We start from the raw sequence: 19,231 nt of genomic DNA on the forward strand, positions 1-19,231 counted from the left end.
AACTCCTTTGAGCTATCAATAAGACCTCAAACATCTCAACACTAGCTATGAGGAAAACGAGCCCACCTCAAGTTTTCATAAATCAGGATCCTCACTTTACAAATGCCCAGTGTCATACTCATCAATATGGTTTCTTCAAGCACACCACAAAATCAAACATGACCGTCTATCATCTAGGAAGGCACAAGCATGGATTAAACAGCTGGTAAACAAAAATGCTGCAGCATGGAATATGAATTGACCCCATTACTTCACTCATGTGTTAAGATGTTCTTTCCTACCTTTATGCTCAGCCCAATACCATATGGTATCCACTATTAGACAAATAAACAAAGTCCAATTGTGTTCTCATCAAGTAAAACACATTTATCTACTTGGAGGAAGAGAGAGTATCTTGAACGCTAAGTAACAGTCCAAGCTGTGCTAATTTATTATGTTGCTGCTCCTTTTCAAAAAAGTGGTTAATGTGTGCAGGGGTGCATCCACTAGCTTTGCACTGTACAGTATTTTCTTCCACATCAATCCTTCAAATCCAATCTCTAACAGGGGCCCCAGTCAGGGTCCACATTTGGCACCAGTACCCATTAAGTTTACATGCAAAGGAAAGAGATTGATAAACAACTTCCAACTTGGAGCTTAAAATGCTAACTTGGCAATTACTGTAATAATTAAATGTCCTGATCTGAATCCTCAATGCTCTAAAAAGGAGCTTTGATTGCTTTAAAAAAAGAATAATTGCAAGAATTTTGGATTTTTTTATTCTCATAACATTATAATAGCTAAAAATAGATCGACATTGGACTGCTCACGTCTTTAATCTTTAAAATTTACTATAAGTGGAGGCTTTGACTTGGTGAGTGGGAATTGTCAAACTTGCAGCTTGACAATAACACACAGAAAGCTTGTACTACGGATCATTATCACTAGGCACTCAGTATTTTCTCAAAAAGGTTTTCTGGTGATTTCAGTTCCACTGATTCCAGGTTGTTGTCCCAGAGTCTGGAGAGGCACAATATATTTTTCAAATCACCACTGCATATGAGCTAATGGTGCAGCGGGGAGAATGGTGTTCACTGCTAAGTAAATAATTTTACCTCTAAAGAGCACACTGACTCAAACTTTAAAATTAATTGCAGCTGAACATGGAACTACCATCTGTTTTTAAAAAAATAGAATGGAAGGTTTGGTACTAACCTCACTTTAATCATTGTCAAAAAGCATGAAGGCAGCCCAACGTCCTCCCACAAGAAAGTCCTGGGCCCCTGAATCTTGGCAGGCTCTCTTATGAAAAGCTAGGCAGGCAGAAACCATTTCAACATAAAAGTCCTTTGCAAACAGCAATCAGTACATTGCACATTTTCCTAATCTCCTTTGAACTGCACTAAATGCAAATGAAGTTAGGATCGTACAATAATACATTTAGTCCAAACGATTTTCATGTTGAAAGGCATTTGTCAAAGAAAAATGAAGACTTTTCTGGCTAAATCAATAGAAATTATTTTCTACATTGTGCCAACTGTTACTACTGGTGGCACTTGTTTTCCACACAGATACAAAGCAACTGATCAATATAAATGTCATGAGAAAGGATTTCTGTCAAGCTTCCCAATTCCCCTGTAGACTCTTAATGCAGCACATTTGCCTGCTGGGGAAGGCTGATGTCAGCGCTTGTGAACACAGCTCAGTGAAAGGATAAGGAGGCCTTTGTTTTCAGTTGAACTGTGAAAATGAGAAAATGGCTCCAGCCGACAAACAAGAAACCCACATGCACAGGTCATCCCAAGCCCTTTGCTTAATGTTTTAAAATACAATTTATGTAATTCATATATTCTCTTTCACAGAAGCTTATTTTTTTGAAAAAAATGAAATCTGGAAAAGGGAGACAAAGCAGAGAATTCTGATCACAAGAAGATTCACCGAGTCTGACCATGAGAAGAGGGAGGGGAAATTTCCTCAAGTAAAAACCTGGCAGAAAGATAACAGTCAAATTCTCATGTTATCCTATCCTGGAAGAGTACCTTCCACACATATGGTGAATTAGACAAACTTGAATTTAAAATAACCTTGCAATTTTTTTTAATGTTTCACAATTACTCTCAGATGAAGAATATTTATATCTCTGGAATATTAGGGTCGATCCTATTTGTCCCGCACAACAAGAATGATTTCAAAATGCAAGTAGACTGCTCACAAACAAGAAAATCAACACTATTCTGATAGTTCATTGAATATTCATGAAGGCTCAAACCAAAAGATAGTGAAAAGTTTTCTCTTAATGTTTAGCAATGTAATGAATGATTCACTACGCTAAATATTGGAAAATAACTTCAAAGAGGATTCACTTCTCCGCTCCTTCACAAATTTCCCAATTATCAACCATAAAGACAAGGGAGATCCTGGCATCAATCTATAGTCTGTGCCAATGTTGCCAATGCAATGGTCAGGCACTACACTTGGACTTTAAAAGTCTTTGGACAATGGATGTGAATATCAGTCAATGTTTCAAGCTTTACAAAAAATAATAAAATATTTGTATCTTCAGACAATAAGGTAAGGCCAGTCATGCTGATCCTCACCAGCAAACCACCATGTAATTCATATGAATATCAAACAAAAAGGTGTCAGTAATCGTGGAACAGAACCATACCATAGTCAACATACTTGGAGAAGAGTTCATGGAAAATAATATTGATTGTGGGGGAATGTGATAGAATGTACATTTTCTCACACACTACTGTTGAAAGAGAAGTTCAAGTTGCCTTCTTAGGGGATATAGCCTTTTACTTCAAAGTAAATATCCTTGTCATTAGAACATTAAGATCAAGATGCTGAACACGATGTCAGAGTCTCATCTGAACCAGATACATATTTGCTTAAATAATTCTTGTTTAGATAACGAAATTTCATTTGAATGTTATGTATTTCTGAGAATCAGCTTTAACTAAGAGCAAACAATCTGTTCTTCTTTAAGCCATCAATTTTGTGCCAGAGATGGATTCATATTAGATTCACCCTTGCCTGAACTGACATTATAAATCAGTGCTTCCAAGTAAACCTGTTGGACTATAATCTGGTGTGAGATTTTTAACAAAATAAATTAGGTTTTAGTATGCTTTGCTTTTAAAACAAAGCTCTAAATTTGAAGCAAGTTTACCAAGTTACATGGCTACTCGACATAAGTAACATGAATTCTTAATCCTCAATCAAGTTCAATTTGTAGAACACATCAAGCTTGAATGGACCTTTGATGAAGAAGTAGCCAATATCATGAGTAGGACATTCATAGGGCTGATCATTAACTTCATTGAAGTTCAATATACAGTTGTACAATGCAATACAAACTGGAAATCAAAGTCTTACATACTTGTGCTCACTCACTGAATGTATGGGATTTGCCAAGTGGAAAATTAGTAAGATCCAGAAAATTCCACAGGCTTGCTCAACAAACGTAAATAGCTCAAGAACTTCAAATCCACAGTAAAAATATATATATAAAAAAAGTGCTCTGGTCATGTGATAAAAAAGTCAAACGTCCTAAGGCACGGTAGAGGAGCAATTATCAAATAAATTTAGACAGAGCCAGATCAAAAATGTCTTACGAAGTCATTTATAAACTTATAGATGTAGGGCTTAAGGAAGGGTTTAGATGACAAAAGAGATGGATAGGAGACGATCAAGGAGGAATTCCACTCTGTAAGCCAAGCATTTGAAGGCACAATTCTCAATGTGTAATAATGCAAATCTAGGTGCATAGGTGGTTAGAACTGGAGGAGTGGAGGTGGTGAAAGGTAGTATGAGGTAATAGAAATAGCGAAAGTACAAGTCATGGAAAGATTTGATAACAAGGACCAGAATTTTTTTTTTTAAAAAAAGGGCATGCTGGGGGAATCATTGCAAGCTGGTAAGTGCAGTGGTGAATGCGAATTGATGCAAGTTAATCGGCACAGTTTTGGATGAGTTCAAGTTTAGAGAGGATGAAGGGCAGTCAGGACAATAATGGAATTGTCATATCCAGATCAAAACAAAGGCATTCTTCAGAGTTACAGCAGAGGAGCAGAGACTAGGACAGGCATAGAATGACATTGTAAAAGTAGATCTTCTTCGGCCGATCTAAACTTATCCAGTGACCCTGTGACATACCTTATTAGTTAAAAGTAGATTAAACAGTGCTACTATGCAAAAAAATGAAAACATAGCTTTGCACTAATAACTTCAAATATATGAAAGCAAAGTTTTGTTTAGAAAAGCTATGCTTCCATTCACATTCTGCACCTAATGAAGCTTGTGGACTTTCTGCAGGTTATCTGGTTTTGGATCATATCCACAAGTTTGCAATGGTTTATACAAACCAGCTTTTAGTGTATGGGCCAAAATGAGTTATGAAAGCCAGGACTTTACTGAAAGCTGCATTCTGTCAGAGCTTAGGAGGTTTCAAGGAAAGAACAAACTCTGGAAGTAATTATATACCATCCGTTTTTACTGGCATTAAATTGCAGGGGTGTTTCCGTTTTTCTTTATCTTAAATATAGCTATTTGAACATGATTGTGATCCTCTATACAGTCTGATGTAAGACATTAATTTCAGCTGACTTTGTGAAAAATATATCACAGTACGAACACAAAACAAGGTGCAGCTTCCTCTTGAAACAAGAATAGGTCATTTTTATCAAACTAACAAACAGTTTTACTTCTTGGCCAGCCAGATGTGAGAGAATAAATGGACTTAAGGTCTTATATAGTATGCTGCATTCCAAAAACGACGACTAAATCACCCCACAGTTTCATTAGCACAGTACCTGCCTGTAGACTGGAAATATACCAGAAAGCTGTGAAATACAAAATGGCATGCAGACAAAAGAAAAATCCCAGTTCTCTTGCTTTGTGACCTGCACAAAACCACAACTCTCATGTTGCAACTAATGGGAATTTCTGAAAAGCCCCAGGAGATCAATGCACTGAGAACAATCCAAGTGGCAACAAATTTGTGTTACAGGTTTGCTCACTGCTGCATATAACAAGCACTATCACTTTTTGGGGATGACAGAAAGAATCACGTCTCATTTCATATTTACTGAGATCCCAAATTGGTGAAACTTTCGAACAATGCTGTCGTCAAAAGTTACCAAAAGCATTCAGCTAGTGACTAAGCACGTGGATAGAATGTCACCTTTGCTACACTGTACATTTTTAACGTCACTGTTTTGGTTCTTGCCACTAGGGAGTTTTGGTACAGAGAAATTATAACTGGCCAAAATGAATCAGTAATCAAAGTCAGCTTGCTCTGTAACAACTGATACAAATGGACAAAATAAAATCAGACAGGATGAATATAATCAAGAGCGAGGCAGGTAATTGATCAGGTAAATTAGTACATGTCCAACTTGCTTTGTTAACAACATTTTACGATCAGAGGACATCATCCTGTTTTGTCAACCAAGCCAGTTGCAGACTTCCATTGTTCTTACCTACTTCAGTGCCAGAAAATGTATTGCATTACGTCACCACCCACTTGTAAGCCATGAATAAATCTTGTTGTGTTACTATATTGTACCATAAAAGGAAACAGATGATTGTTATGAATGGGGTTGCTAATTTTATTCAAGCGTATGCAATCTTTCAAATTCTTCCCCTTAAGTCCACAGGCATTTTTACCTGTACTCAGGTTTTGTTCAAATCGAGACATTTTGTTACTTTGGATAGAAAGGTTTCACGTTAAAATTTCCAAAATCACCTTCACTTGAAGGAAACACTCAAATTTTATGCATCAATCTTGAACTCATCTGCAGTTTTTAAGAATATAATCTTACTTTGTGTGCTTTATGGAATAATAAGTTCAAAAGAATAAATGAAATAGCTACAGTAAATTTTAATCCCACAGCAAACCAAGATACACAATCACTAGCTGTTTAAACTCACAAACAGGAAATTTCTTCCTCTTCCTTGAATTTTCCCCAGTGACCTTAAACACCAGTCAACAGTGTTCCATCAAGACAGAAACAATACACAGGTCAGAAAGTCACAATGGCATATAGGATCAACAGTGTTGATTCACCACAAAACAAAGGGAAAGATGGAGGGAGACTACAGTGTCGAGGCTGCAGCAGACAGACTTCATGCAAATGAGCAAAGGGTGACACACATCATTGCAGAAATACTTCAGATTACATCTGAAATCATTTGGAATAGTGCGGCTCCCAGGTCCAGGAGCAGTGGAGTAAACGTTCAACAACTGGACACCACATCATGCTTTCTGCATTTGACTGAATTGATACATTACTAAAAATTTTGATCAGGTTGGAAAGGCTGTTTTCTAAATTAGATATGGATCCTTATTTCAACAAAAGCGCTATTCACACGTTTCTTATTAAAAAAACAAAATAGAACGATGCTATCTGCAACAAAAAAAAGTGACTATTCATCAAGGACTTACTAAACATTAAAGATCTGAACACACTACATTGTAAATTGCACTGGAATGCAAGGAATGTAGACTACTTCAGTTAAGCTCTAAAGCTAAGAACTGTAAGTAGTGATCAGGAATGCATACTGGCACTGCCGACATTGTGCTATGATCATTTTGTCTAGTCAGGAATAAGTAGAAATCTGTTTCAACATGATGCTATTAATGGTCACAGGAACAGAAAGAAAATAAAGTTTTGTGTACTTGCATGCACACACACTTTAATGTTATATGTTTAACAGATATACACAGATTTTTATACATGCACAGATATATGTACATGCAAACACACAAATTCTATTACTGTTCTCATTTAATGTACCAGTAACTTGTATGAATAGTCATCTCTGAAAATGATGCAATTTTTCAGCAACATAAATTTTAATCAGATGTAGCCCAAAACTCTGGGAACATTTTGATATTTTCCACAAATCAAAATTAGAAAGTGGTATGGCACATTTGAAGTTAGAAATATTAGCCCATACCACTTCAGCAGTTTCCAATGTCTACTGCTTGATTAATTAAAAACATTTTAATGTATTTTCAAAACCTTTGGCTTTTTATTTTCCTCAATTCAGCCTTCCAAGTGCTATACAATCTGTAACCATTCAGCAGAGACGATGGTGGAGGATCTTAGAAGTAGAAGCTTTGAGGTCAGGAATTCCAGAATTTAAGGACTTGATGGGTGAAGGAATGTAGCAAAGGAATTGGAGGTACAGGAAAGAAACCAGTGCTGGAGAAACGTTGTGTTCTTGAAAGATTGCTTGGTTGCAGCAGTCTGCAAAGATTGGGAGGGGAGGGGTGAATATTTGGTGAAATTCGAACATGACAATGACAATTTGAAAACACAAGCAATCGTAAATAGGGAACCAATCTAGGTCAGACTGAGGTGATGGTTAGCAGAACTTGTGCAGAATACCTGCAGTAGCATTTTGGATGAATCACCTCCAAATCTGCAAGGACTGCAAAAGGGTTATTGGAATACTCAAGCCTGGGGACACCAATATGTAGATTGACATTTTAGGATCAGATAAACTAAGGAAAGGGTGGACATGTGTAATCTTCCTGAGTAGCAAAAAAAAAGTAGATATGGATGGTAATTTAAACTCAAAATTAGACAGAATGCCACACAGTCAAAGATAATAGCTATGTTTGACCAAATGCTTAATCAAAGAAAATTGTAGTTTATTCAGAATTCTTACAATTCCCAAACAGTCTGAGCAGTAGTGCAGGTGTCAAGAGGTGGTCGGGTTACCGAACTGGGTCATCATTCTCCATGTAGAATTCCCTATATGCGATCAGATATTGGCATGAATGGGTTGCAAAAAGATAGTCATAGAGATATACAGCATGGAAACAGACCCTTCGGTCCAACCTGTCCATGCCGACCAGATATCCCAACCCCATCTAGTCCCACCTGCCAGCATCCGGCCCATGTCGCTCCAAACCCTTTCCTATTCATATACCCATCCAAATGCCTCTTAAATGTTGCAATTGTACCAGCCTCTGCCACTTCCTCTGGTAACTTGAAAGGGCAAGAACTATTGCAAGAGATTTTCTAGCTATTACTGGAATGATAAAAGTGCAAAGTGCCCACTTAACTGGATAACCCACTTAACTGGATAATGGAGACAACTGAGATCAAATGTATGAAAGACAGGCAAGCCAAGTTGGAGAAGCTGTTTACTGTACCACGAATATTGTTACTAACATTATCACACCTCTTTGGTTGTTCGATTGGAGGTGTTCAAACAGGGAGCCATGAGAAGGGTGAGCAGATATCTGGGTGGCAGCCAGATAATATCAGACTATACTAACACCATCATTAAAAATGTCAGTATCATGGCGGTCCACCACTTATTGGGGAAAGGGTTAACAAAGCAAGAGATGAGCCTCGTAAACAAGAATACCCGAGGGAAGAAAAGTCAGAAGTTGGAGAAAAATGGGATTAATACATTATGGCAGAGAGGATCTTCTGACTTTGAAAGAAATGGAGGGGAGGATCATGACAGAGGGCTGAACAAAAGATCTTACTCTTTATGATAAAAGTAGTCTCTAAGAGGGATTGTGGAGATGGTCGTGAAGAGATGAAACTGAGGGTTGTCTTTCAATTCTGACAATGTGAAAAAGTGAAAGTCTCATTTGATAGAGAACTGGTACTGGACAGTCACTGCCTCTCGGGGGAGGGGGGGTGTTGTGAACTGCACCCCCCCCAACATATCAGAGGTTTGTACCCCATGAACTGAAGAAGAAAGCTGGGAGCTATTTAATTAGATTAGTTTCCCTACAGTGTGGAAACAGGCCCTTCGGCCCAACCAGTCCACACCAACCCTCCAAAGAGTAACCCACCCCAGACCCAATTCCTTCTGCACCTAGCACTACGGGCAATTTAGCATGGTCAATTCATCTGACCTGCACATCTTTGGACTGTGGGAGGAAACTGGAGCACCCAGAGAAAACCCACGCAGACAGGGGGAGAATGTGCAAACTCCACACAGACAGTCGCCCGATGCTGGAATCGAACCTGGGACCCTGGTGCTGTGATGCAGCAGTGCTAACCACTAAGCCACCGTGCCGCTATTATTGTAATTTTATTGAGAACAAAAGCATGCAATAAAGTTGCAGAGTGATGATTTTAAATGATGCTTTCAAAGAACTAGGAACCATTTATTCCTCATTACATCACACCATCAATTTCAGTGAAAACATATTTAGGTGTACAGCACTACCCCATAATAAATGTAATATATACTGGTATTGGATGTAATGCAGTGTAGAGTGGTATTGGATAGCACTGAATACTTTGTAAATTCTCAAAGTACATCCACCTATGAATAACATTCTTTCACAAGCATGACTTTTTAGCTGACAATGTAGTTTGAGGAGAAAGTGAGGTCTGCAGATGCTGGAGATCAGAGCTGGAAATGTGTTGTTGGAAAAGCGCAGCAGGTCAGGCAGCATCCAGGGAACAGGAGAATCGACGTTTCGGACATAAGCCCTTCTTCCTGAAGAAGGGCTTATGCCCGAAACGTCGATTCTCCTGTTCCCTGGATGCTGCCTGACCTGCTGCGTTTTTCCAGCAACACATTTCCAGCAATGTAGTTTGAGGATTCTGTTTAAGTTCATGATTCTTCCAGCTTACATTATGGGTCTCAAATCAGTTTTATTATAAAAACACAAATTATAGATGGAGTTCAAACGCAGTATCTGGAATGATCAGTTAAGAAGTTTACATTGAATGGGAGAATGGAGCACGGGATAATTGAACACAGTAAAAATGGGAGCCATGGCAAGAAAGTTGGGAAAATCAGATGAGACATCCAAAAGAACTTCTTGAAGCTGACTGAAACATTCCATTTTCCAACCAAGTGTTGAATGACGAAACAGCATTCTTATTCGACAGCATTGTTCGGCTATTTGCATGGCTTAGCACTCATCATCACCTCCATTCCTACTTATGTTCACCTCATTTGAACGTAGTTTCTCCATTCTCCCACCTGCCAGATAGAAACTTGATGCCAAGAATTCCCAGCATGAAAGTCAGAGCAGTTACCCTAGAGAGATTCCTACCCACCGCTCGCCTCTCTGGTCATCCATTCTGGACACTAGACTCCAACATGTGAGGAAATGCTCTGTGGGCAAAGACCACACACATCCCCAGCCATGGGCATCATCATCCAACACACACCAGCCTCAATGCATCCTCATGGCACATCCCTGATTCACTTAGAGTGTGATTCTGAATGTCTATACTACACTGTAGAGAGCACCAGCACCCCTCATAATTTTGCCTTGAATATTTTCTTCTGCTGCACAGATGTTGGAGGTCTGGCAGCAAATCAATCCATTGCCATGCTAATTGACATGCGAGCAGCATGCACAGAACAGAGTGACTGCACAGCAGTGCAGCTTAGAGGGAACACTACTCATAATGCTCTGGTTTTGCACGCAGGAAAGGGTACACATTTCATGGATTGGAACTTACACGTTTCAGGGATTCTCACTTGCTCTCTTAGTATTCAATCACTTTAAGCCTATTTGGATGATCTCAAATAAGCTTCTCATGGTTGTCAGCAGTCATCAGTCAAGGGGATGTACATCTTCCTATGCAGTACTGCGCAACTTAGGTAGCAAACACATGTGCCTCAACCAAATTGCCATGACTCAAAGTCAAGGGAGACATGCATTACGCAGGGAGCCTCAGCAGTCAGTCAGGGGCATTGTGCAATGTCAGTCAAGACTTGGGCACAACTAGTTGCCAATCAAGGTGGTTACAGTCCGGATCGTCTGCTCATAAGTGGTGTCAAGTTGAATGTTGGGAACTCAACCACTTGTCTCGATTCTCTCTGTCCTATTGAGAATTGATTTTTCCTAGAATGAGATAAAGGAACAGACCGAGTGAGGGAACGGTAGGAGTTCTGGGGTGAAATTAGGTGGGCAAGAGTCATGGAAAAAAGATGTTGCATATGACAGAGAGTGTGATACAGCATGAGCCTTGTGAGAGGTGGGTGCAATTGCAGATATAGTGCAAGCGTGATACAGCTTAAAGACGATGATGGAAATTTCCCTGCCAGAGTGGAACTCATACTCAATAGCTGTGCATTCCCCTGGGTCAGAGTTGACAGAAACAAGTACTGTAGTCTCTTTGGCCAGTTCTGGGGAAAGATGATGACCCTTCTCTGCATCATCTCCTTCACCAGGACCTCCAGTTTCCTGTCCATAAATCATAACGCCAATTTCCCCTCATCAGTCATTGAGATGTACAGCATGAAAACAGACCCTCAGGTCCAACCCATCCATGCCGACCAGATATCCCAATCCAACCTAGTCCCACCTGCCAGCACCCGGCCCATATCCCTCCAAACCCTTCCTATTCATATAACCATCCAAATGCCTCTTAAATGTTGCAATTGTACCAGTCTTCACCACTTCCTCACACAGAGGGTGGTACGTGTCCAGAATGAGCTGCCAGAGGATGTTGCCCCTAAGGTCTCTTTTATATCTTTCCCCTCTCACCCTAAACCTATGCCCTCTAGTTCTGGACGCCCCGACCCCAGGGAAAAGACTGCCTATTTACCCTATCCATGCCCCTCATTTTGTAAACCTGTATAACGTCACCCCTCAGCCTCCAACACTCCAGGGAAAACAGCCCCAGCCCGTTCAGCCTCTCCTTATAGCTCAAATCCTCCAACCCTGGCAACATCCTTGTAAATCTTTTCTGAACCCAGTCATGTCTGGGGCAAATCTATAAAACATGCAGGGTAGCTCCAGACTGCTAGCACTTAATCGGCTGCAAAATAGGCTTTTAAACACGGTTTCAGTGCCAGGGATGTCCTGGCAGTGACAAGTACTTGTGCCTCTGGCGAGTGGGAGAATTGAGTTAACACCAGACAAGTGGGACAGCATAGGGGTACCATATATACATAATGAGGCAAATTTTGGATGACAACAAGAGAAAGCTCACTAGACCTCACAAGGAGAAACCTTCTTTGAAACTTGACAAAAACAACACTGCTCCTTTCTGGTAAAATTCAATCCATCAGGCTCACAAGTAGGTGAACAGCGAGGACTAACCAGCACATCGAAGGGCTCAAAGCAGCAGAGATATGCAAATATAACAAAAAATAAGACACTCAACTTCAAACAAAAGACTTCAAGTTATTCAACCGATCTCACCACCACACACCCTTGCCCCACGAATCCTGCCAAGAGAGATACACAAACCAATCAACATCACAAACAGTGCTGGCTCTGGTCAAACATTCTCAGTTCCAAACAAGATGATCTATGTAGTATGAAGAGACAAGCTGTATCAGCCCAAAAGGAACTGACCACCAGTCATTGTTTACATATTAAAGCAAAGATCTGACAGCTGGATTTACTATTATAAAGGCAAACGACAACATTCTTTGGTGTGTTTTTAGACAGTTCTGTTTGGTATTGATTTTACAGGGGCTGGAGATCTAAATTTAATTAGAGTCCATCATGTGATATCATTGACAACGCTCCGACTATGGTCACATAAAATGCACATGAAAGTGGTCATGACTGGATGTACACTTGGCCAATCAACAGGAAGGTATTTTTACAGGTAATCCTGCCCCAGAAAAAAAAACCGTGAGCTTGAGTTGTTTACAACCATCTAATCCTTGGATTGAATTACAAACTACTGACTCACTATTTAGTATACATTTAAAATCACAACTTTCGTTTTCAATCGGGTACTTTGATATACTACTTGTAATACAACACTCAGATGCTTGCAAATTCACCGAAAAATACAACTTGATTAAACAAGATCGAAGTTGCTGCATTCTGATTGCTGTGATGAACACACTCTTCTTGGTTTCTCAAACCATCACTGGATATGGATTTCATCGAACCGACTTGTAAATACAGCTCAGTGTATTCAAAAGTTATGTGTAGCATGACACAAATCAGCATAATGACGCAAATTCATACGATAAACCAATCTGGTTCACTGCCTGCTGTGTGCCAATTTTTACTTTAAAATAGAATGTTTTGTTCACTCAGGGAAGAGGAACCTACAGTCTCCTGTGTCTCCACTCTCCAGAGATCAGTACAAAGTAACAGACTGAACTGGGACATTCCTTGTCTGAATGGTGCGGCTCACATCTTAATAGAAGCTCCTGGGATGGCAATCTACATTGTTTACATTTCTTCTATCACTGAGGCACTGTCAGTTCTCTGAGAGATTATGGCAGTAACACACGACATCTTGCATATAATTTGCCACCGGCAAAGCTTGACCATTCTAAAGATATTATGCACCACAAGCTATTCAGCAATTGTCGGTTTCATAAAGAAGAGTTGCACCTATAGGCACCAAATCATTTCATAAGCAGTACTGGATTGGTTTTAGCCGTTCACCATCATTTTAGGCATTTTCTTTTGCATCCCAAAACTGGAGGAGCAGACCATTACCAAGCCATTGTCAATGCCCTCGTGCAAATCAACCTCAACATACTACTGACTTTGCTTATCCATTAATTGAACATTTGAGTACTAGTAGTATCTTCATCAGGTGGCAAATCCTCTCACTTTGTATTCACGTTTCAAGACTTTAGGAGGCAAGTTAGAAAGGAACTCCACACATCACATTCAGTAACACCTTCACTCATACAGCTTTCTTTTTGCTCAGTTAAAGTTTATCAGATAGCCATAATAAAAGTGCTTTTCTCCCCCTCAATCTCAGAGGTATTAATTCTGGCTGGGCTATATCTTCATGGGCATCAGTAGCCTTTATGCCTTCCACTAGATGGCAGCTGAATGTTCAAACGTAAATATCACGTTTTTTATGGGTTGGCTTGATAACTGGCAAGTGACATTTGTGTCATACAAGAACTGGCCGATGTTCATGTCCAACTTGTGGGCGGCACGGTGACACAGTGGTTAGCACTGCTGCCTCACAGCGCCAGAGACCCGGGTTCAATTCCCGCCTCAGGCGACTGACTGTGTGGAGTTTGCATGTTCTCCCCGTGTCTGCGTGGGTTTCCTCCGGGTGCTCCGGTTTCCTCCCACAGTCCAAAGATGTGCAGGTCAGGTGAATTGGCCATGCTAAATTGCCCGTAGTGTTAGGTAAGGGGTAAATGTAGGGGCATGGGTTGGTTGTGCTTCGGCGGGGCGGTGTGGACTTGTTGGGCCGTTTCCACACTGTAAATAATCTAACCTAATCTAATCTAATCTAATCTAATCTAATCTAATCTAATCTAATCTAATCTAATCTAACCTAACCTAATCTAAAGAACTCAACCACTCTTCCTTGATATTCAGTGGCATTACAGTCGCGTTACCCACTGTCAACATCCTGGGGTTACCAATGACCAGAAACAGAAAAAGACCAGAAATATAAATACTGTGGCTATAAGAACAGGTCAGAGGTTGGTAATTCTGCAGTGAACAATTTACCTCCTGAATCCTCAAAGCCTGTCCACTACCTACAAGACACACTCAAGAATGGGGTGCAATACGCTCCTCCTGCCTGGAACAAGTGCGAATCCAACAACACTCAAAACACTCATCATCATCCAGGACAAAGCAAGCTGCTTGACTAGTGCCACATGCACCACTTTCAATTTTTGATCCATCCACCAATACACAGTGGCAGCAGCATCTACCATCCTACATTCCCTGTAAAAGTTTCTGCCACTGCACAGACGCCAGAGGTCTATGGGCAGCACTGATTTCCAGAATTGGAAGTCAATGTGTCAGATGATCAACAAGTGCAGAACCTCTGAACGGCGATGCAACTTCAAGGCAGCATGGGATCTACTTACAAGATGTACTGTGTTCACATATCAAGGCTCCTTATGCAGAACTTTTCAGAACGCACGACCTGTACCTAAAACGACAAGGGCCCCAGATTGATGGGAACACCACCACCTTCAAGTTCCCCTTCAAGCCAGATTCCATCTTTACTGGGAACTATGTTGCTGTGTCAAAATCCTGGAGGACCCTCCTTCACAGCCCTCTGCGTATAGCTCCATTATATGGACTGCAATGGATCAAGGTGGCAGCTCAACACCACCACTTTCTCCAGGGTAATTAAGATTAGACAGTAAATACTAGTCTCACTAGCAATGCACACATGCATGATTTTTTAAAATCCAATCTGCAGTCATACAAACACCTGCCAGAAAACAATTGAAAATAACAAATTCCATTCCAGCTTTAAATGAAGGAGATTGAACCCAGGACAATTAAATGCCATTACCACGACATAGCTCAATAACAGCTGACACTGCATACATTTGGGATTGATCGCAAGACCTTCAAGGTCTGTATGGCTCAATTCCACACTGGGTTGTACATGCATCAGCTGAACTATTGGGAAAGCTTATAAGAGGCATTCAACATACAGAACTTCAATTTGTTTGAATGTTAATGGAAGCAGTAATAAAGTGCACAAGGTATGTGGAAAATTCTCAGACTTAGAAGAAATTGACCGTGGTATTGTAAATTTCCCATGATTTTAGCTGTTGCACTTCTAAAAACAAATCTGCTATTGCTTCACTATTAATTATGATTTGGCAAAAACAGTTAGCTTAGTGAATAGCGTTGTTCAGGAAAAAACATCTGCCTTCATGTGATGGTTCAAAACTTGTGTTGCAAACAATCTTACCGTTATTACAAAGGAATATTGGTACTTTTGCAATCTGCAAATTAAGTAAAATCTAAACATGGTGAAAGCAACATAAGTAAAGGCTACACTTATTTTTCCAAGTGCAGTTCATTTTATTCTCCTACAAAGTCTTCACTTTTTATGCTTCAGAGGTGGGGCTCATACTGTATGCAGCAGCCATTATTTGGCTTGGTATTTGTCAGGGCCATCACATCACAGGTACTATCTACAAATATGACCAGGAATCCAGTGTGGTGATCTGGAGTAGGAACAGAAGTTGATTTTCCCCTCATTTAGCTCCTACGTACTAACACAAATTGAGCAGTCAAACTTAGATGGACAAACTCAACACAGATCAGAGATTCAAATAATATTATTTCTGCTTGAATGTTGTAATGCAATAATGCTGTGCTTGCAGCATTAATCACCACAGAGCCACTGCTGCAAGTCCATTGAGCTTACATGAGAACAAAAGGTTTTATTAACATTTTAACCAAATGAAATTATTTAAGATCACAAAAGGATATAATTGCTCCTGTATGTGTCCCTGGTCTACCCCAGGGTGGAAACGCTCTCAGATAAATAAATGCAGGGATAATGGAGACACTGGCAAATTGCCATTAATTGCTGGATTCATGCAGAAAAGGCCAGGATGAGCGAGCAACTGGAACTAGGGAAGTTGTGGAGGTTAGATCAAATAAAATCAGAAAATAAATATAAAAATTAGCTCTTGTTGCATAATCCTTGAAAGGATTAAACTGAATGCTTTTGTTCCTCTGCAAAATGCAGCGTATAAAACCATGTGTGGAAAATTCCATTCATTGGCTAGCCGAATGCGACATTCTGACACAGCTCAAGAACAGAAAAACAACACCAGTTTTCTCCAGTTAGTTGGGTCAAATTCTCAGATACTAATAATTTGTACCTTGAGTACAACAAAAAAGTTTCTTTTCGAACCACTTATTCTGGTTGTAATAGTTGTACTAGGTACACAAAATCTAATTTATTCACATTTTAATGTAGAGAAGAGAGTGGCAGTGAGAGAATTGGAGGGGAAGTGTGAGGAGGGGTAAGATGTGTGTGTGTGAGAGAGAGAGAGAGAGAGAGAGAGAGAGAGAGAGAGAGAGAGAGAGAGAGAGAGAGAGAGAGAGAGAGAGAGAAAGAAAAGGAGGGAGGGAGAAAGCGCACGCAAGAGACAGCATAAGAGGGGAAAAAAAAGAGCAGTGATGTTGTTTTCATGGCATTTCTGCTCACCTTTCCATCGAATAGTGACTGAAGGGTTGGGAATGAGCTGTTAAAGTCAGCTAGATGAATTGCCAGAACCCATTCCTGGGCTACAGCAAAGTTTACTAAAGCTACAAAAGGTGAATAGAGTGCAGTGGCAGCAGCACAGCACAAGTTGGATGACACTAAAGAGAACTGTACACTGTGTTACGAATCACAATACTTCAGATTGATAAAATCGGAAGGGGAATCCTCTGTTGTACAAAACCGAAAGAAAAGGAATTGAGCATCCATAAAGTAATGTCATGTGACTGGCCTGGGGAGGTAGGGATTAAGTTTTACAGCAGGGGTATAACGCAAATCTAGGACAGGTTGAGGAAACAGTAATGGTGAGTGTAAAGTCAAATTACCAACTGGAACAAAGTGTGACAGACATTAACACTCTTACATAAAATTAATGAAATCTCTTTAGTCACCATTGTATTGTGGTTTATTTTCCTTCGGACCTTCACAACTATTTTTGTATATACTTGCTTTTCTGAGGATAACATATTTCATATCCTTCTACCATCTCCTTCAATATAAAGAATTGCCATGCAATTCTGATTTTTAAACTGGAAGAAGAAAAAAAGAAAATCTGGACAGATCTAGAGTATATAGAGATAGATCAAATATATGGACTCTTTTTGGCTTAAGCATGATGGACAGCAGTTTATGTACAGCAGTAACTGGGCAAGTCTACTATTTAGCAACAAGATTTTTTTAGATCTATGCTGTTTTGCAAATTTTTGCTCAGCAAAATATGAAGAACCTAGTATAAGTGCACACAGATAATGAAGCTTCAATGATCTGCTTTAGTAAAAACACGGAGACTAATAGTGACTGAATTTGTTCTATATAGGAGGTTGTTTAGTCCGCTCCAATCAGTTCCATCTTTTGTGTAACCCAACAATTCAGTTTCCAGCACACGGAATGTTTCTAATCAAGAAATACTTACACTTGAACGTATAACCTGCTTGTTTTAGAGGCATGTTCACTCTCGCTTTCCATCTCTTCTCCTCCCTGGTCGCCGCTGAACTTCCTCTTGTTGGGGCTGATGGGTGGAGGCCCTGTGCGGTGGTTGGTGAGTGAAGAGGACACTGGGATTGACTGCATCCTACCGTCACTCCTAAGTGCAGCTTCACCTATGGATTAAACATTTAAAAAAATTAATCTTCTCGAATACCATCCTTCCAACAGCAGGTTGCAACTACAATCTAGGTCTGCAAAGAGTTAAATATACTTGCATATTAAAGACTTCAAAAATGTAGACTACATGTCAATGAACAACTTAGAAGTCGCACTCTGAAATGTACCACAAATGGACAAAAATACTAAAGTTTGCATAAAATTTGCTAATTGCTCTAGTGCAATGAGAAATATAACTCAGTACTGCTGTGGGAAATTTTGTTTTTCTTTCCGCACAGTAAGGGCTGTGGCAGAGGAAAAAGCAGCTTGCCAAACTAAACTTTACGAGATTATTGGACACTGTTAATGTTCTACAGTATATATACGTAGGCATAAAAACCAAACTCCAAAACAGACTCGCACACCCTGCCTACATGGGAAAAATAAGTGCATGCACCCAATTTTGCTACAAGGCCCACACCTCTTCCTCAAAGTACAAAAAAAAACAAGAAAAAAAAGACGTGCTGAACATTCAAGAGATTTATTGTTGATAGTTTTCTCCATTGCATTCAGTGAAGGGAAACCACAGTGCAGTTCACCAAACAAATGTCCTATTTTACTGACTGGGTTGTCTCCTCCAGTCTAACCACACTCCATAGCAACCAAGATGACATCATAACTTTGGCAAGAAGCAGTCCGATAAACCTAGACTTTTCTGAAAAAAAGTTCAGCAGCAGTTTGAATACATTTAATTTAGTTTTTGTCTCTCGAACCAGATACTACACATTCCACATGCAGGATATGCATGTGACTTTTTACAAGTCATAGCTTCATTACCAGGCAGCATTTTGATGCATTTCCAATTTTTCCTTCCTGACTGCTTATTCATTTGAGGCAGCAAAATTCAATTACATGTATTCCCTTGCCCAGCTGAACAGCTATGTATAGAATTTCCACCCCTCCTCCCCATGGAATTTTAACCTGATGTTTGCCAAGTTACTTTTGTTCCCCAGGAAGGAAGCTCTCCCCCTGCCAACAGATGTGAAAAAGCTACAAAAATAAAAATGTGCCAGACAGAGCATTAAATGAACATGAAATAGGACTTACTGAAACTTTGTATAACATCTCCCAACTTATGTCTGACAAAGTGATAGAGGTTATTGAGTAGGATAAGGACCCATGGTGTTACAGGCAAGGTACTAGCATGGATAGAACCTCGGCAGAAGGCAGACAGTGTG

General features: G+C 39.9%; 1 protein-coding gene across 4 annotated transcripts in view; it reads right to left on the reverse strand.

Moving 5' to 3' along the window:
* Positions 1-19,231, reverse strand: part of vgll4b (vestigial-like family member 4b) — a 119,534-nt gene that overhangs the window by 23,089 nt on the left and 77,214 nt on the right. For 3 of the 4 annotated variants that reach the window (XM_043707937.2, XM_043707939.2, XM_043707934.2), the window contains one exon: positions 17,824-18,010. In XM_043707937.2, coding sequence (XP_043563872.1) covers positions 17,824-18,010 — 187 coding nt within the window. Of the gene's footprint in view, positions 1-1,194; positions 1,254-17,823; positions 18,011-19,231 lie in introns of those variants that run through there. The other variant, XM_043707941.2, reaches the window with a different exon arrangement.

This window comes from Chiloscyllium plagiosum, unplaced genomic scaffold, assembly GCF_037043375.1.
Source record: "Chiloscyllium plagiosum isolate Xiang-an unplaced genomic scaffold, Cpla_swu_hap1 HiC_scaffold_14, whole genome shotgun sequence".
In the NCBI taxonomy this organism is placed as follows: domain Eukaryota; kingdom Metazoa; phylum Chordata; class Chondrichthyes; order Orectolobiformes; family Hemiscylliidae; genus Chiloscyllium; species Chiloscyllium plagiosum.